Raw genomic sequence first — 19,081 nt, 5'->3', positions numbered from 1 at the left:
CGCTGATAGGTACTTTCATCCGGATAGGTGTCTCTGCAAGACGGCTGTTTGAAGTACCAAAATAGCTGTGGGCCAAGGAGAAGAAACAGTTAAGCCATTTCTTAGCCAGGCCTGCCCTGGAGATTAAGGCTCTCCTGTGCAGCTGGTGGACAGCTTGATTATTTAATGTGTGTTGAGAGTGGCTAATAAGACTCTTTGATCACGGGATGAAGGGTGGCAGAGAAGTGAAAATGATTGAATTAACAGCTTATCGTAGCATTATGTATGAGAAAAAGAAGAAAAACACTTTAAATTAGGTCACAGGGGTCTTAGAAAACCCACTGGAACTTTCTGGCAGGAGAAGCTGCCTTTGTGGATCGGGCTCCGCTGGCATGGAGCTTAAAGACTTCTACGGAGAGTATCGGGGCCTTTAATCCCTCCTGTCTGAGCCAGATTGGATGCTGTGAGGGGTGTTGATTTGAAACGGGCAGGTCTGTTGCTTCTCAGCAGAGAGCTAGAATCCCCATCTGCCAGAGGGTTTGTGATCGATTTTAGCGAGAGCCAAGGAGGAGAGTCAAACCACTGCCTTTGGCTTGTAAGGCGTTCAGCCAGAATGCGGTTTCCTTCCGCCATAGTGGAGGCCACAATGGTAAGAAATGGAGAGATTTCAGGAAGAGCAAAATAGGACCCTTTATCTCCAGAAGTGCTTGGCCCTCTTAAGCCACTGACCGGATATTATGTCTAAGATGGTGTGAGTGAGTGGAAAGAATGGATCCCATTGTCTGGCCCCGTGGCACCCACAAGTGATTCCCGCACAAACACAAGCTTTCAGAGTACTGAGGCAAGCCATCAGTCCACGATCGGAGGTCACCCCTAGGATCAGTTTTAAATCTAACAGTGTTAAGCCACTGTTTAAGGATTAGCTAAGGGAACCGGAGTTAGTGGTTGAGGGACAGCTGGCTGGGCTGGGGTACATTTTTTGTTGTTGGCTCCTAGCTTTACAAGGACTCCTGGCCTCAGAGGCCAGCTTGATGGCTGCCTTCTTCAAGGTCAGCTCTGTATGTGAGCTTGACTCGGGCTCCTGCCGATTTTGGGGGGGGTTGAGAGGGGGTGCCTCCTGGCACTGACTTCCCCCCACCTCCCCAACTCCCTCCGGAATCTCCCTCCGGCTCCTGTCTTGGCTCTCAGTTTCCGTATTCTTCCTTGTCATCAGGAGCCAATGTTTACTGGTCTCCTGAGCCTTCCAACTCTTGGGAAAAAAACCATTTGAGAAACAACAGTCTCTTGTGGTATGACCTTGGAGGCCCCCAGGCACTGAGCCGGCAGGAAACAAATCGCAGACTCAACATGAACCACGTTAGGAACACATGGGAAGTCTAGGGAAAGCAAGTTTGAGTCCTACCCAGGGCCTTAGTGAATAGGGGGCTCCTTACCCCTACTGTTTGCTCCTGCGGGATCTGAGAAGGAACAGGAAAACCTGGTCGAAGGGAGAAGGTGGTAAATATTATACACTTCATTTAAAAACAAAACAAAACCAAAAAAGCCTCCCTGAGTGGGGTGAACCGGGAGGACTCAGGAGGGGAGATCTGAGGGCTTGGCTTCCCCCGCTTTTGTCGCTACCTGTGCTACTTTCCTAGGGCTGCCCAGACACCAAGTCCCTGGAGCCAGGCGGCTTCACCAGAACCACAGTGTCGTGGTGGTGGAGGCCGGAGGTCCGGACGCAGGTGTCCGCAAGGCCAGGCTCCATCCATCTGAAGGCGCTCGGGAGCGATCCTTCCTGGCTGCTTCCAGCCTTCGGTGGCTCCGTGCGGTCCTTGGCATTCTTCGCCGGGCAGCCCTAATCTCGGCCTGCGTCTGCACATGGCGCTCGCCTCGGTGCCTTTGCGTGTTCTCGCTTCTTGTGCCACGTCAGGCAGAGCTGCCGCACGCACAGCGGCGCAGGAATGGGCATTTTGTCCGTGTTCCTGCTTGCGGCGGCCCCTACTGCCACCTACTGGCAGAAAGGCGCCTGTGCCCACGGGCCAGAGGCCGTAGCGGAAGTCCTTGAATTGAAAATGTATTTAAAAAAAAAAAAAAAAGAAAAGAGCAGATGTGTCTCTGAAAGCTTCCTGCCCGTGGCCTTTCTCAGACTCAGTACTGCGCAGGCTCTGGGGGGGTCAGAGGTGGCTCCCTGGGACAGGCCCAGCACCCACCATCTTTCCAGCTGGACTGGAGGCTACTGGTAACAGGTGCAAAAACACCAGTGCCCTCCTCCGCTGCCACAGCCAGTCCGACTCAGGCCCCTTAGAGAGGGGTTTAGAGAGGCCCTTTGGCAGTCTGGGGACTCAGCAGAGAAAAGGCTCTTTTTACGGGTTGAGCAGAACCTCCACCAATACAAGGTGGACAAATCCTTCACTTTGAATCTGACAGCTCGTCCCCTACAGCCTCTCAAGGCCTGGGGCACTGTATACTTTGAAAGAACCCCCAAGAAGGAATAGGATTAAGAATTTTAAAAATCCGTGGGACGCCTGGGTGGCTCAGTGGGTTAAGCCTCTGCCTTCACCTCAGGTCATGACCTCAGGGTCCTGGGATTGAGCCCCGTGTTGGGCTCTCTGCTCAGCAGGGAGCCTGCTTCCCCCTCTCTTTCTCTGCCTGCCTCTCTGCCTACTTGTGATCTCTGTCAAATAAATAAGTAAAATCTTTTTTAAAAAATTTTTTTTAATCTGAGATTTTAACTTAGAAAAAGAAAATACTTTATAAATCCCAGTAATGGCTGCTGCATTGCTCCTAGGGCTGTGGTAATAAAGGACCACCACCGAGGTGGCTTAGACAACAGAAATGTATTGCTGCACAGCTCTGGAGGCCAGAAGCCAGAGAGCGAGGTGTTGGCAGGGTCAGTTCCTTCTGAGGGCCGCGGGGGAAGGAGGCCTCCCCGGCGCCTCACCTTGGCTTGGAGAGAACCATCTTCACGCTGTGTCCTCGCATGGGCTTCCCTGTGTGTGTCCAGATTTCCCCTTTGGGTAAAGACGTCAGTTGTATGGGATTAGGGCTCACCCTCGTGACCTTATTTCAACCTAATTATCTCTGAACATCCTACCTCCAAAGACGGTCACGTTGTGAGGTAACAGCAATTAGGACTTCAACGTAGCAGTTTCAGAGAACACTTGACTCAACCCATAACGGCTACGGTGTCTTTTTGTAAAGAAAAGTGGTACCAGTAGAAGTGCTGAGACAGAAAGGCTTGATGGGGGTATAGCTTCTAGTTCCTACCCTCTGGACCAAGGCCAGAGCCCTGAGCTTTTTCTACTTTCCTCCTACCTGGCTGAAAGAGGATCCAGTGGTCTCCTCCGGAGGCAGTGCTGCTTTTCGAATGAAACCAAGGCTATGTTCACTTCCCCAGCATTTTCCAACGGGGGCATAAGCAGGGGTCAGAGTGAATTCTGTTGTGGCCCCAAGGTTATTGGACATATCAGGTGACAAGATAACCACTTGGATTTACAAATAACAGAAGTCACTCAAGTGCTGGAAAGTTTGCTGTAGAACGGTCAGCCCATATACATCATTGATGCCCTCAGGCTTCTCTTGGGCTTTTGGAAAACAAATTAATCAGGCAGAGAGCTGTGTTAAAACATCACTGCAACATTAATAGTTCAAAAAAAAAATGAAAGGCAATAATCTTCGATTCATTCCCATGAGACATCTACAGTGAGTGCCAGCTTTTTTCACGAGTCTCTTGTCATCGGTGTAGGCACGCGTCTTTGCATTCCAGGTTTTACCAGTTCAAGGTTTGCGGCAACTCCGCGTGGCATGAGTCTTTCGGTGCCATTTTCCCAACAGCATTTGCTCGGTTTGTGTCTGTGTGGGACAGTCTGGTAATTTTTACAGCATTTCCCACTTTTTCATTATTATCTTCATTTTAGTGATCCCTAATGGTTTGGGGAGCCGCAAACCACACCCACATCCGATAACCATCTCAACATGTGTGTTCTGACTGCCCCGGCTCCTCCTCAGACCTTCCTGTTCCCTGGCATACCACGAGATGCAGTGAGGCCAGTTCCTAACCCTGCAGTGGCCTCTGAATGTTCAAGAGAAGGGAAGAGTCTCATGTCTGTTTAAATCAAAAGCTAGAAATGATTCAGCTTGGTGAGGAAAGCATGTTGGAAATAAAGATGGACCAGAAGCTAGGCCTCTTGCACCCAACAGTTAGCCAAGACAGGACTGCAAAGGAAAGGCTCTGGAAGGAAATTGAAAGCCCCATTCCAGTGAATATATAAAGGGGGGAGAAGGTGAAACGGCCCTATTGCTCATAGGAAGAAAGTTCTAGTGGCCTGGAAAGAAGACCAAACCTCCCGTAACACAGCCAAAGCCTATTTCAGAGCGAGGCCCTAACTCTCTACAATTCTGTGAAGAGTGAGAGGTTAGGAAGGTGAAGAAGAAAAGTCTGAAGCTAGCAGGGGTTGGTTCATGAGTTTTACGGAAGGAAGCTGTGTCCGCGGCATGGAAGTGCGAGGCAAAGCAGCGCGCGCTGACATGGGGGGCGGCAAGCCATCCAGAAGATCGAGCGGAGATGGTTCCCAAAGGGGGCTACCCGGACCAACAGATTTTCAATGTAGATAAAACAGTCTTATATCAGAAGAAGGTACCAGCTAGGACGTACGTAGCTGGAGAATGCAAAGCCTGTCCTCAAGATTCAAAGGACAGTCTGACCCTCTTGTTAGGGGCTACTGTGACTTTACATTGAAGCTGGTGCTCACTTAGCGTTCTGAAAATCCCAGGGCCCTTACGAATGAGGCCAGTCCTACTCCCCCAGTGCTCTGTAGAGGGAACAAACAGCACATCTGCGTCCAGCATGGTTTACTGAGTACTTCAAGCCCACTGTTGAGACCCACTGCTCAGAAAACAGTATTCTCTTCAAATATTACAGCTCACGGACAATGCACCCGGGCACCCAACAGCTCTTATGGCAATGGACGGTGAAATGAATGTTTTCGTGCCTGTTAAAAAACACCCAATCCGGAGCCCATGGATCAAGGAGACATTTTTGACGTTCAGGTCTTAAGAAATACATTCCCTACGGCTATAGCTGCCATACGTCGTGGCAGCTGATGGATCTCAGCAGAGTACATTGAAAATGTTCTGGAAAGGATTTACCGTCCTCCACGTCATAAAGAACATTCATGACTCATGGGAAGAGGTTCAAGTATCGACATGAAAAGGAGCTTGGAAGAAGCGGATTCCGATCCTAACGGACTACATGGAGAGGCTCAGACTCAGCGGAGGACGGACTGCAGGTGTGGAGGGAGGAGCAGGAAAAGGAGAAGTGGGGCCTGCAGATGGGGCCCGAGGGCTGCGGTCTCATGGTATGACCCGAACAGATGGGTTGTTTCTCGGGATGGAACCTATTCCTGGCGAAGCTGCTGTGGGGATGGTTGAAACGACAGCAAAGAATTTAAACTCTTACCCAAACCACTGACAGAGCCGCAGCGGGCGGGGTGAGGACTGACGACGATTCTGAAAGTTCTGCCGCGGGTAAGATGCTGCCCGGCGGCATCGCAGCCTATGGAGAAATGATTCATGAAAGCAAGAGTCCATCGATGCAACAAGCGTCATTGCTCTTAATTTAAGAAATTCCTGCAGCCTCCCCAGCCTTCAGCAACCGACACACCCTGGTCGCTGTAGCCAGCGACATCAAGGCAAGAACGCCCACCAGTGAAGAGATCACAGTTTGCAAAAAGCTCAGGTGATGGTTAGCCCTTCCTTAACAATGACGGAGTTTGTTTTTTTTTTAAAGATTTCATGCAAGTTGGTGCAGCCACTTTGGAGAACAGCGTGGAGATTCCTCAAGAAATTAAAAATAGAGCTTCCCTATGACCCTGCCATTGCACTCCTGGGTATTTACCCCAAAGACACAGATGTCGTGAAAAGAAGGGCCATCTGTACCCCAATGTTTATAGCAGCAATGGCCACAGTCGCCAAACTATGGAAAGAACCAGGATGCCCTTCAACGGATGAATGGATAAGGAAGATGTGGTCCATATACACTATAGAGTATTACGCCTCCATCAGAAAGGATGAATACCCAACTTTTGTAGCAACATGGACGGGACTGGAAGAGATTATGCTGAGTGAAATAAGTCAAGCAGAGAGAGTCAATTATCATATGGTTTCACTTATTTGAGGAGCATAACAAATAACATGGAGGACAAGGGGAGATGGAGAGGAGAAGGGAGTTGGGGGAAATTGGAAGAGGAGGTGAATCATGAGAGACTATGGACTCTGAAAAAACAACCTGAGGGGTTTGAAGTGGGGGGGGGGGGAGGTTGGGGGAGCCAGGTGGTGGGTATTAAGGAGGGCACAGATTGCATGGAGCACTGGGTGTGGTGCAAAAACAATGAACACTGTTATGCTGAACAGATATAAAATAAATAAATTAATAATAATAATAATAAAAGAAAAGATTTTATTCACTTGAGAGAGAGCGCGCACAAGCAGGCAGAGGGACGGAGAGAAGCAGGCTCCCCCAGAGCAGAGAGCCTGATGTGGGACTCGATCCCAGGACCCTGAGACCATGACCTGAGCTGAAGGCAGACGCTCAACCAAATGAGCCACCCAGGTGTCCCGAGGAGAGACTTTTCTACTTAAGGTATGTGCATTCTTCTTCAGACATGGTCCTGCTGCACACTAGCAGACTACAGTGTAAGCGGAACTTTATATGCACTGCAGCACCAAAAGATTCATTTGCCTCTCTGTTCCAATATTCACTTCATTGTGGCGATCTGGAACCTAACCCGCAGCATCTCCCGAGTACGCCTGTCCTCTGTGTGCTGGTTGGTATGGAACGGGAGGCCACTGAACCACGGGCACAAGGCCCAGGACTCCCTGTGCTGCCAGCAGCTGAGATTTCAGCACATGTTCTGCCAGACTAGGCACAACATGGTGGTTCTCATCCAGAATGGGTATGTCCTTCAAGGACATTCCAAATTTCACGTTCTGCCTCACGGGTTCTTGGTCCAATGCCTACAGTCCCTGGCTCTCAGAAAAGTGTTTTCACCTCTGATTCCAAAGCCTAAAAATTTTTTTTTAAGTGTCAAGGTAGGCAGCATGGCCCCTAGCTTCTCTAAGTTTCCTTCCATCTATGAGATGTGTTGGCGATGTGTGGCTGGACCCGTTCACGTGCCACGTCCACGTTTCTGTAGCACGAGCCCAAGCCATCATTTCACCTCCAAGAAAACAGTGAGCTTCTGTATTCCTGCAGCTCCGGGACTAAGAGAAATCCCCGTCCCTTCTGTCTTCTAGTGATTGTGCCTTGGGGAGTAACCCCCAACATGGGGTAGGAGGGAATACACTAAAATGCAATCGTAGAGCCTCAACTGAAAGAAGAAAAAAGACTCAGAACTTCCCAGAGTCCACTGGGGGCTGTTTTGTGTTTGAAGTTGAGGGAGATCTGAGAAGTTCATCTGGAGAACGCAGATTGAGAGGTGGAGGGGACTCCAGAGCCAGGGCGAAGAGCTTGGGATGAGGCGTTGTGAAGCCGCTGCGGGCCTGTCTGTGCCGATGCTGTGTGTCTGGGCTGCAGTGAGCGCAGTGAGGCAGGACTGGGTGCTGTGCCCTCCTGGCTGGAGAGGGAACGTCAGCCAGAAGAGTAAGAACAGATGCAAGAAAAGCCACAGGGCAGAGCTGAGGTAAACAGAATTTGAAATTGCTAATGGAAATGGGGGCTTGGTGCAGAAAAAGGGAAGAGGGGATTATTCCCTATGTTAGCCTGGAAAGAAACAACCAAAAATCAGTGCTTTCCTCACGTGTATAGTAGATGAGAATTTCAGTCTGAGGGGCGTCTGGGTGGCTTAGTCTCTTTGGTGTCTGCCTTTGGCTCAGGTCATGATCTCAGGGTCCTGGGATGGAGCCCGGCATCGGGTTACCCGCTTAGGGGGAGTCTGCTTCTCCCTCTTCCTCTGTGCGCTCTCAAGCTCTCTCTCAAATAAATAAAATCTTTTTTTTAAAAAGCATTTCATTCTGAAACCAAAATGAGGATGCCTTTGGGCCCCATACAGGAAAACCACAGAGTCATTGGCCTATACCTAAAGTAGGTACAGTTAAAAACGAACATCACCCCAAATTGGACAGCTACATGTAGAAGAATGAAACTCGACCATTCTCTTTCACCATACACAAAGATAAACTCGGAATGGATGAAAGACCTCAATGTGAGGCAGGGATCTATCAAAATCCTAGAGAAGAACATAGGCAGTAACCTCTTCAACATCTGCCACGGCAACTTCTTTCAAGGTATGTCTCCAAAGGCAAAGGAAACAAAAGCAAAAATGAACTTTTGGGACTTCATCAAGATCAAAAGCTTCTGGGGGCACCTGGGTGGCTCAGTGGGTTAAGCCGCTGCCTTCGGCTCAGGTCATGATCTCAGGGTCCTGGGATCGAGCCCCGCATCGGGCTCTCTGCTCAGCAGGGAGCCTGCTTCCCTCTCTCTCTCTCTGCCTGCCTCTCTGTCTACTTGTGATTTCTCTCTGTTAAATAAATAAAATATTTAAAAAAAAAAAGATCAAAAGCTTCTGCACAGCAAAGGAAACAGTCAACAAAACAAAGAGGCAACCACAGAATGGGAGAAGATATTTGCAAATGACAGTACAGACAAAGGGCTGATACCCAAGATCTATAAAGAACTCTTCAAACTCACACACACAAAACAGATAATCACGTCAAAAAATGGGCAGAAGACATGAACAGACACTTCTCCAAAGAGGACAGTCAAATAGCTAACAGACACATGAAAGAATGTTCATCATCACTAGCCATCAGGGAGATTCAAATCAAAAGCACATTGAGATACAACCTCACACCAGTTAGAATGGCCAAAATCAACAAGATGGTAAAACAACATGTGCTGGAGAGGATGTGGAGAAAGGGGAAACCTTTTGGTTGGAATGCAAGTTGGTGCAGCCACTTTGGAGTACAGTGTGGAGATTCCTTAAGAAATTAAAAATAGAGCTTCCCTATGACCCTGCAATTGCATTACTGGGACCAAAGACACAGATGTAGTGAAAAGAAGGGCCATCTGTACCCCAATGTTCATAGCAGCAATGGCCACAGTCGCCAAACTGTGGAAAGAACCAAGATTCCCTCCAATACATGAATGGATAAAAAAGATGTGGTCCATATACCTATGGAGTATTATGCCTCCATCAGAAAGGATGAATACCCAACTTTGTATCTACATGGATGGGACTGGAGGAGATTATGCTGAGTGAAATAAGTTAAGCAGAGAGAGTAATATCATATGGTTTTACTTACTTGTGGAGCATAAGGAATAACACAGAGGACATGGGGAGATGGAACCCCATGGGGGAAAACAAACCATGAGAGACTGTGGACTCTGAGAAACAAACTGAGGGTTTTGTAGGGAGGGTGGAGGGTTGCATGAGCCTGGTGGTGGGTATTGAGGAGGGCACATATTGCATGGAGCACTGGGTGTGGTGCATAAACAATGAATCTTGGAACACTGAAAAGAAATAAAAATTAAATGGGAAAAAAAAAGCAAAAAAGGACATCACCCCAAGGGCTCATGGGACTTGGAGACCTCATGGACCAATTAGTGCTGTTCATATTGGCCAGTCGGACAGTTGTGAAGCTCCGCCGGGCCATCACATTCCAGCTCCTACAAAATTTGATTGACTAAATATGTTTTTTAAATGTAGGTTTAGCCTCTTAACAAAATGGCATAAGTACATACCTATCAGTAATTACTTTGGAGCATTTAAAGGATTTACACTTCATCAAAAAACATGAGACACCAGCATGCATAAAAAATCAAGACCTATCTATATTCTGCCTAAAAGACACTCACTTCAGATCTTAACACACAGACTAAAAGTGAAGGGATGGAAAAAATCATGTTGCATGCAGATGCAAGTGGGGGGAAGCCAGGATAGCAATACTTAAACAAAAACTAGACTTTAAAAGAAAAACTGTAGGCGCTCCTGAGTGGCTCAGTCAGTTAACCTTTGGACTCCTAATTTCAGCTCAGGTCATGGTCTTGGGGTCCTGGGATCCAGCTGCCCCATGTCAGGCTCCCTGCTCAGCGGGAAGTCTGCTTCTCCAACTCCCTTTGCCCTTCCCGCTACTTGCTCTTTCTCAAATAAATAAGTAAAATCTTAAAACACACACACACACACCTTAGACCAGATGAACTAAATAGGTATGGAACATTCCATGCAAAACCAACTGAATACACATTCTTTTCAAATGTATGTAAAATGCCCGTGGAACATTCTCCAGGACAGATCCCATGTTAGGCCACAAAACAAGTCTCAGTCAATTTAAAAAGATGAAATCCTGTCCTGCATCTTCTCCAACCACAGTGGAAGGAAACTAGTTATCAATCAAAAGGAAAAAAAATCAGACAAAACACAAACACTTGGAGGCTAAACACCATGCTATTCAACAGCCAGTGAGTCAACAAAGATATGAACAAGGAGGGGCGCCTGGGTGGCTCAGTGGGTTAAAGCCTCTGCCTTCAGCTCAGGTCATGGTCTCAGGGTCCTGGGATCGAGCCCCACATCAGGCTCTCTGCTCAGCGGGGAACCTGCTTCCTCCTCTCTCTCTGCCTGCCTCTGCCTACTTGTGATCTCTGTCTGTCAAATAAATAAAATCTTAAAAAAAAAAAAGATATGAACAAGGAAATCAAAAAAATACATGGAGACAGAAAAAAAAAAAAAAAAAACTAACTAACTAAAAACAACAGTCCAAAATCTTTGGGACACAAAGCATTGCTAAGAGGAAAATGTGTATTGTTACAGACCTTTCTTAAGATAAAGTATTTCAAAAATAACAAACAAAAACCTAACCTTGCACTTAAAGGAACTAGAAAAAAAGAATAAACCAAGAAACCAAGCCTGGAGTTTGTAGCCACAGCAGTCAGAGAAGAAATAAATAAAACCGTCACTATTTGCCGATGATACTATACATAGAAAACCCTAAAGACCCCACCAAAAAAACTATTAGAATAAGTGACATCAGTGAAGTTACGGAATATAAGATACACAGAAGTCAGTTGAGTTTCTAGACACTAATAACAAACTAGCACAAAGAGAAGGTAAGAAAAGAACTCCATTTACAATTGCACCACATTTAATAAAATACCTAGGAATAACTTTAAGAAGGCAAAAGGCCTGTACTCTGCAAACTATGTAACACTGGTAAGAGAAATTGAAGATGACACAAATGAAAAGAGAGTCCACGCTCATGGACTGGAAGAATTAAATACTGTTAAAGTGTTCGTACTGTCCAAAGCAACATACAAGTTCAGTTCAATCCCTATCAAAACACCAAGGGCATTTTTCACACCACTAGGACAAGTAATACTAAAATCTGTAATGGAAGCACCAAAGACCCTAAAACACCCAAAACAATCTTAAGGAAGTATCACAATCCCAGATTTGAGGATCTATTGCAAAGCTATCGGAACGAAAACAGTATAGTATTGTCACAGATCAATGGAAGAGAGTCCATAAACAAAGCCACACACTGATGATCCATTCATCTATGACAGAGAAAACAAGAATATACAGTGGGGAAAGACAGTCTCTCTGATCAGTGTGCTGGGAAAACTGGACAGCTATGGCCAAAGAATGAACCTGGATCACTTTCTCACACCATACACAAAAAATAAACTCTAAGTGGATTAAAACCCAAAATGTGAGATATAAAACCATTAAATCCCTAAAAGAAAGCAAAGGCAGTCATTTCTTTGACATTGGCTATAGAAAGATTTCTCTAGGCAGGGTCTCCTCAGTCAAGGGGGAAGAAAAGCTAAAACTAACTACTGGGACTGAACCAAAATGAAAGGTTTCTGTGCAGCAAACCATCAACAGAATGAAAAAGGCACCCACTGAACAAGGTAAGATGGTTGCCATCAATACATCCCATAAGGGGTTACTATCCAAAATATTTAAAGAATTTATACAATTCTGCACACTCACACACACAGTCTTATTTAAAAATAAGAAAGTCTGAGGCACCTGAGTGGCTCAGTTGGTTAAGCATCTGCCTTTGGCTCAAGTCATGATCTCAGGGTCCTGGCATTAACCCCCAGGTCAGACTTCTGCTCAGCAGGGAGTCTGCTGCTTCCTCTCCTTCTGCTCCCCAATACCGCCCCCCTCCACCACCATTGCTCAGTCAAACAAATAAATAAAATCTCTTTTAAGAATAAGAAAATCTGGAGGTGCCTGGGTGGGTCAGTTAGTAAAGCATCTGCCTTCAACTCAGGTCATGATCTCAGGGTCCTGGGATCAGGCCCCGCATCAGGCTCCCTGCTCAGCGGGGAGTCTGCTTCTCCCTCTCCTGAAGCTCACTCTCATGCACTCCAACTCTCTAATATAAATAAAATATTTTAAAAAGTTGAAATAAAGTCTGAATAGATATTTTTCCAAAGAAGGCAAACCAGTGCCTACAGACACATGAAAAGATGTCTAGCATCAGTCATGATCAAAGAGATGCTAATCAAAACCACAGCAAGGTATCACTTCACACTCGTCAGAATGGCTAGAATCAAAAAGTCAAGAAATAAGTGTTGGCGAGGACATGGAGAAGAAGGACCCTCGTGCACTGCTGGTGGGAATGCCGACGGTTACAGCCACTGTGGAAAACTCTATGGAGGTTTCTCACCAAGTTAATAATATAGCAATACCATGTGATCCAGTAATTCCACTGTCGGGTATGTACCCAAGGAAAAAAACATGAATTCTAAAAGATACATGTGCCCCTGTATTTATTGCAGCATTATTTACAAGCGCCAAGATAGGGAAGCAGCCCAAGTGTCCATGGATGATGAATGGATAAAGAAGATGAGATATAGTGACATCTGGGTGTCTCAGTGGGTTAAAGCCTCTGGCTTTGGCTCAGGTCATGATCTCAGGGTCCTGGGATCAAGCCCCACATCGGGCTTTCTGCTCATCGGGGAGGGTGCTTCTCCCCCCGCACTGCCTGCTTCTCTGCCTACTTGTGATCTCTGTCAAATAAAAAAAAAAAATCTTTTCAAAATAAAAATAAAGAAGATGAGATATATATATACACCGTGGATTATTACTCAGACATTTAAAAATATATATATGACATCTTGCCCTTTGCCACAACATGAATGGAGCTGAAGGGTATTGTGCTAAATGAAGTCAGAGACAAATATATGGTTTCACTTGTATATGCAATCTGAAAAACAGAAAGCAGAAACAGACTCATAAATACAGAGAGTATTGATAAATAAATCATAAATACAGAGACTGATGGTTGCCAGCGAGGAGGATGGCGGGGGGGACTAGGCAGAATGAGCGAAGAGGAACGAAAAACACAGACTTCCAGGTACGAATGAGCAGGGCACAGGAGCAGAAGGTACAGCGCGGAGAATACGGTACCAGCATTGCACGGGGACAGATGGGAGCAGAACGTAACATAGAGACGAGTCCGATCACTAGGTTTGATACCTGAAAAATCTAACGTTGTGTGTCAACTGTCCTTCATTTAAAAAAAAAAAAATCAAAATTTCAAAATATAAACAGCTGAAGGGTGTGGGTGTGTGCATTTCTCAGGCAAAAAGTTGACAGGAAAAAGAAAATGTAAGGCTTGGAAACAAGCTTAGAAAGGGGACCTCAGAAATGCAGGGTCTCATCTTTGATGCCCTCTGCACATGGCTCAGGGAAGCCCACGTTGGAGGCTCCCCTTGTAGGGTCCCCCCGGGCTCTCAGGCCTCCCCCCACAATGCAGTCCAGCCTCAGAAAGGGCTTCTTGGTTAGTTAGGAAACAGACTGCTTGTGATTTGCTATTTTTCTTTCTTTCTCTGTGTTCATGCTTTACGTAATTTTAATTATGAAAAAGCTTTGCAATCTTTGACCCCATGTGTGCATTACTGCGTAGTTTCCACCGCAAACTTATGTCCTTGGGTTTAAGTGGAAACAAAAATACATTTCCGTCTCATCCGGAAATGTATAAACACCCATGCATGGAATAAGTAACATTGTGGGATTAGGCCACAGAAACAGAGATCTTGGCTCATGATGGGGTTCTGTCCCAATAAACCCATCCTAAGTGGAAAATATCCTAAGTGCGTTTAAGACACTTAGTCTGCCAAACGTCATGGCTTCTCCTCGCCCGCCTGGAAGGACTCAGGACACTAACCACAGCCTACAGCTGAGCGAGATCATCTAACATCAAGTTTATTTTATTTTTTTTAAGATTTTATTTATTTGCCAGAGATCACAGAGAGGCAGGCGGGGGGTGGGCAGTGGGGCTGGTGGGGAGCAGGCTCCCCGCCAAACAGAGAGCCTGATGCAGGGCTCGATCCCAGGACCCTGGGATCATGACCTGAGCCAAAGGCAGAAACTTTAACCCACTGAGCCACCCAGAAGCCCCCAATGTTTATTTTATAATGAAATGTAATTCACTGGACAGCTTACTGGAATTGAAAAGCCGAGTGGTCCCCGGGGCAGAGGAGGGTCTTATGTGTACTGTGATTGCGTCGCTGAGCAGAAGGCGGCTCGCTGCCCTCCTGAGAGAGGCTCCTACCACGTGTCGCTAGCCCAGGGAAAGATCCCAACTCAGAATTCCAATCAGAGCTTCTGCGGAACGCGTACCTCCTTCACACCATCAGAGTCGAAAAACCCTAAGTCGACTCTCCCACACTGGGGTCTGTCTGTCCCTGAATACTCTTGTCACACCTGTACCTTCAGGTCTCAGCATTTAAAACATCCCGTATCCTCCGCAAGCACCGCACGCTCTGGGCAGCAACCCTGGCATCGCTGCGGGCAGAGGGCGGCGCGCTCAGATGGGGACAGCGCCGGTGACAGCCTGTCATCCCTTGTCTGAGACCAGGCTGAGATCCCTTGTCAAAGCGCCGGGTCCCGTTTCTGTTTCTACAGCCCCAAGGCCAGGTCCCCTCAAAAGTTTTGGGCACTGATACCGTGAGCAGCCCTTCTTCGTGCTGGGGAGCTGGGGGGACGTGGCATGGGTACCCCATTCTAGTGCTTTGCAGTGTCCTGATGGGAGAGTCAGCGACTGCTTGGATCTCTCCAGTGATGCTTTGTACAAGGCTGGAAGGCTCGAATCTGAAAGAAAATTACAGCACGTCTTCTGCTAAGTTCTTCTGCTAAGAACTGCTTTCTGCAGGCTTCTCACCGCGGCTAAGCAGGGAGATGCTGTGCTTTCAGATTCCACACAGACTTAAAGACCTGTCAGACCACCTCATTTTATGACGCTTATAAATTAGCACAAAACCGACACGTTCCCGTAGCCCACCATGTCATCCTAGGGTGACGTTACAACACGGACAGAGAGCTGGCAGTTCCTCCCCCACACGGACATTCGTGTGCCCTCGAGGTGACGGTGGGTGTTTGTGCAAGTTTACAGAAACTTCGACAACACCCTCAGTTTAAAACAAAACAAAAACCTTATGAAGTGTGAATAGAAAGGCTTTTTTATGACCAGAGCTGGATAGGACTCTCTATTTTTAGTAATAAGGAGAGTATATTTTATTATACAGCCTCATTTGTTTTTACTAAATTATCCATTTAACCCATTTTGAAAAATACACAAATACAATTTTTTTCAGATAGTAATATATATATAGGAAGTCTCTACAATATTCTGGGTTATCTGGGGATATCAGTTTATCAGCAGTAATTGATAAAGTCCTGTGGTTAAAACAGAACTCTGGGATTTGCTGCCACAGTGATAGCCCTAAGTTGCCTCTTCTAGACCAAAATACCCATGTTCCTGGCCATTTTCATGGGGTCTTGCATTTGAAGCCCTTCCCTTTGGTGTGTCATCTCAGGCATGGGTCTCACTGGGTCATGGCCTGCTCCGAGTTTAACATTAGAACCCAGACACGGACCTCCAACTGTGATCGAGAGAACAAGAACAGATCACCTTGTGTGTTTGGTTTTTGTTTAGAAGAGAGCAGGATTCAGGGGCGCCTGGCAGGTGCAGTTGGTTAAGCCTCCAACTCTTGGTTTCAGCCCAGGTCATGATCTCAGGGTCATGGGATGGAGCCGTGCATGGGTCTGTGCACATGGCACAGTCTGCTTGGGTCTCCCTCTCACTTGGGCCCCCTCCCCATGATCGCATGTTCTCTAAAATACAATCTTCCGAAAATAAAAATTTAAAAAGACAGGACTTATAAAGCAGATCAGTAGGACCATATCATTTTATGTGGATTTTTTTATGTCCCTGATTGATACGCGCCCCACCGAGTTACCAGCCGGAGCGTGATCAAGTCCACATCACAGACATCTGTCCGGAGAACGCAGGCGGCGGCTGCTTTGCCTGATGCTGCCGCTTACCGCACCAAACACGAGCTATTTCGGAAAGGATTTGAGTGACGGTTTGAGCGAGCTGGACACGTAAGCAGGCAAACCTTCCTGACTTAGATTAGTAAGAAACAAAGTAGAAACTAATAAAAATTACAACTCTCATTAACATTAAATTACGTGACAAAATACTCATTTTAAAATAGAATCTTTGAGGGGTGCCTGGGTGGCTCAATGGGTTAAAGCCTCTGCCTTCGGCTCAGGTCATGGTCTCGGGTCCTGGGATCGAGCCCCGCATCGGGCTCTTTGCTTAGCGGGGAGTCTGCTTCCTCCTCTCTCTGCCTGCCTCTCTGCCTACTTGTGATCTCTGTCAAACAAATAAATAAAATACTTTAAAAAAAATAGAATCTTTGAGATGGTCTCTTAATAATTAGTATAGTCATTTCAAACTTCGTATTCATTTTTTCCAGCCTCCAAATGAATGCGTTGGCCCCACAGCCTCTGTGATTCTAGCTCCAACCTTCTCAATAGCTACTGTGAGGATATAAGCACAGGCTTGGCACGAAATGATGTAGTTTATGTATATGGGGTGTGTGTGTGTGTACACGCCCGCGTTCACATAGATACACTATATTTCCCCAAAGTTTATCCCTTACAACTACCCTATAAAGTAGGATTCATTACTCTTATTGTACAGAAAAAACAAGGTATGAAGAAGGCTCAGTAATACACCTAATGTCCTGGGGCTGTAAGAATGAGGAAATCAATGGACTTAGCCACTGTGTCTGTCTCTAAAAACTGAACATGGTACTGTCTCCCCCGATGTAGCTTGGTTTCACTGTCACAGGTTGAATTAGCAGTCTCTGACCTTAAATGGTTACCATTTTGGGTTAAATATTTGCCAGACAGGGGCACCTGGCTGGCTCAATCAGAAAAGCATGCAACTCTTGATTCCTGGGGTCATGAGTTCGAGCCCCACATTGGGTCTAGAGATTATAAATAAATAAACAAAAAAAATTTGCCATGAGCACCTGCAGTGAGTGTCCAACTCTTAGGTTCATCTCAGGATCTGGGATCGAGCCTTGCATCTGGCTCCAAGTTCTGCGCAGAGTTTGCTGGGGATTCTGTCTCCTTCTCCCTTTCCCTCTGGTGCTCTTGCACTCTCTCTTGCTCTAAAATAAATCTTTAAAAAAAAAAATTGCTGGGGGTGCCTGGGTGGCTCAGTGGGTTAAGCCGCTGCCTTCGGCTCAGGTCATGATCTCAGGGTCCTGGGATCAAGTCCCGCATCAGGCTCTCTGCTCAGCAGGGAGCCTGCTTCCTCCTCTCTCTCTCTGCCTGCCTCTCTGCCTACTTGTGATCTCTCTCTCTGTCAAATAAATAAATAAAATCTTTAAAAAAAATTGCTGGACCTATTTTTACTCCCCTGTTGCAAAATAGTGTTTGCACATGAACACAGCATTCATGAGTTCAAGACTATGTTCTGGTTCTGACGGGCTTCGCGCCTGCTAGACCACAGCGCATGCCCATGTGCACTTGGAGGTCAGGAGTGCACCTTAGCCGGCACTGTTTCCTTCTGAGCCCTAGCACAGTGCAGTGATGTAGGGGGAACTCAATACACCTTGGTGTAATTACAAGTTCTGGGTCCACCAGAGAAGCCGATGCCATGCTAATCATCACAGAAGATCGCCGACCCTAATGCACGTTTCCCAGGTACAAGACATCAGGAAAAAGAATGAGTTCATGTTCCCATTCATGAGGAGCAGTTATCAGTCAGTACCCAAACTTAGTCTTACAGCTGCTTTCTTTTTTTTTTTTTTTTACCCCCCTTCCCCCAGTAAGTGAAAACGGTGACCGTGAGACGTGAACACAGTTGTGGATGAGAAGTTTCCCTACTCCGGAATTACCCAGAGGAACTTGGCTGACCCCCACTGCACACGGAGTAATAATCAACCGGATTTAGGAATTTGCAAGGTGTCAGGGGAGCCTTGGTCTGTAGGCTGACCAGCAGATGTGATGTGAAAAATACCACACTATTCTATCATTTGCTGTTGCTTGCTCAACTGTGGAGAACTGCATGAGCTCGATTTCAGCTGCTTTCATTGCCAATCACCATTTGGGACTTGGAAGTGCTATTTTCCTATTGACACTTGCATTTTTTCGTTTTGCATGCATCCAATGATTATACATAAGCAACACATGTAATCTGCTTATTTTTTAAAAATCCATCCATGCAAAATGGTAAATAAAGTCTAAATTCTGCTCTTTTTTGCAAATTATAATCATAGCCCATGTCTTTCAAAGTTTAACTTGGTTTCATATAAAGATCAGTGTAATAGGTCTGCATATACTTTATAGAAAAGTAGCTTCTATAAAGATTTTTTCACTGTTTACTAGTGAAATGAGAAAAGCAAAGCTATTTATAAAAGGCCTTATGTCGTGTACATACATTGTCTTTGAAATATTTGTGATTTAGTTTATTGCTTGTAAAAGAGAAATTATATAATTTATTTAGTAAATACTATTGTAAACTATAGTTTTATTGAGAGAAATAAAATATTTTGTTCTCAGTTGTGGTAGTACATTAATTCCAGTGGTTTATGGTCTTTATATTTCTTGTATTAATTAACAAGATAACCTTGATACTCCTCCATTTTTAAGATGTGCAGGGATCCTACGTAAACTGACTCATGATAGATGGAGAGAAAATTCTCTGGGTCCTGAGAAGACACAGTAGCAGATTGTACTCAACTTGCTCTTGAGACTTTCCCAAATATCCTGGTGTATTCATCAGTTCTCACTCTGTTACACTGTGGTAACAA

The 19,081-nt window shown here is 46.0% G+C and overlaps 1 protein-coding gene across 3 annotated transcripts in view; it reads left to right on the top strand.

Moving 5' to 3' along the window:
• The window catches only part of PIP5K1B (phosphatidylinositol-4-phosphate 5-kinase type 1 beta), a 295,704-nt gene extending 276,875 nt beyond the window's left edge, over window positions 1–18,829 (top strand). For 2 of the 3 annotated variants that reach the window (XM_044265941.1, XM_044265942.1), the window contains exon 15: window positions 18,098–18,829. In XM_044265941.1, coding sequence (XP_044121876.1) covers window positions 18,098–18,100 — 3 coding nt within the window. In that variant the 3' untranslated portion in view covers window positions 18,101–18,829. Of the gene's footprint in view, window positions 1–3,878; window positions 3,916–18,097 lie in introns of those variants that run through there. The other variant, XM_044265943.1, reaches the window with a different exon arrangement.
• Window positions 18,830–19,081: the final 252 nt, after the last annotated feature.

This window comes from Neovison vison, chromosome 9 (assembly GCF_020171115.1).
Source record: "Neovison vison isolate M4711 chromosome 9, ASM_NN_V1, whole genome shotgun sequence".
NCBI lineage: Eukaryota > Metazoa > Chordata > Mammalia > Carnivora > Mustelidae > Neogale > Neogale vison.
The sequence above is the reverse complement of the archived record's forward strand: the minus strand, read 5'-3'. Positions and strand labels throughout refer to the sequence as shown.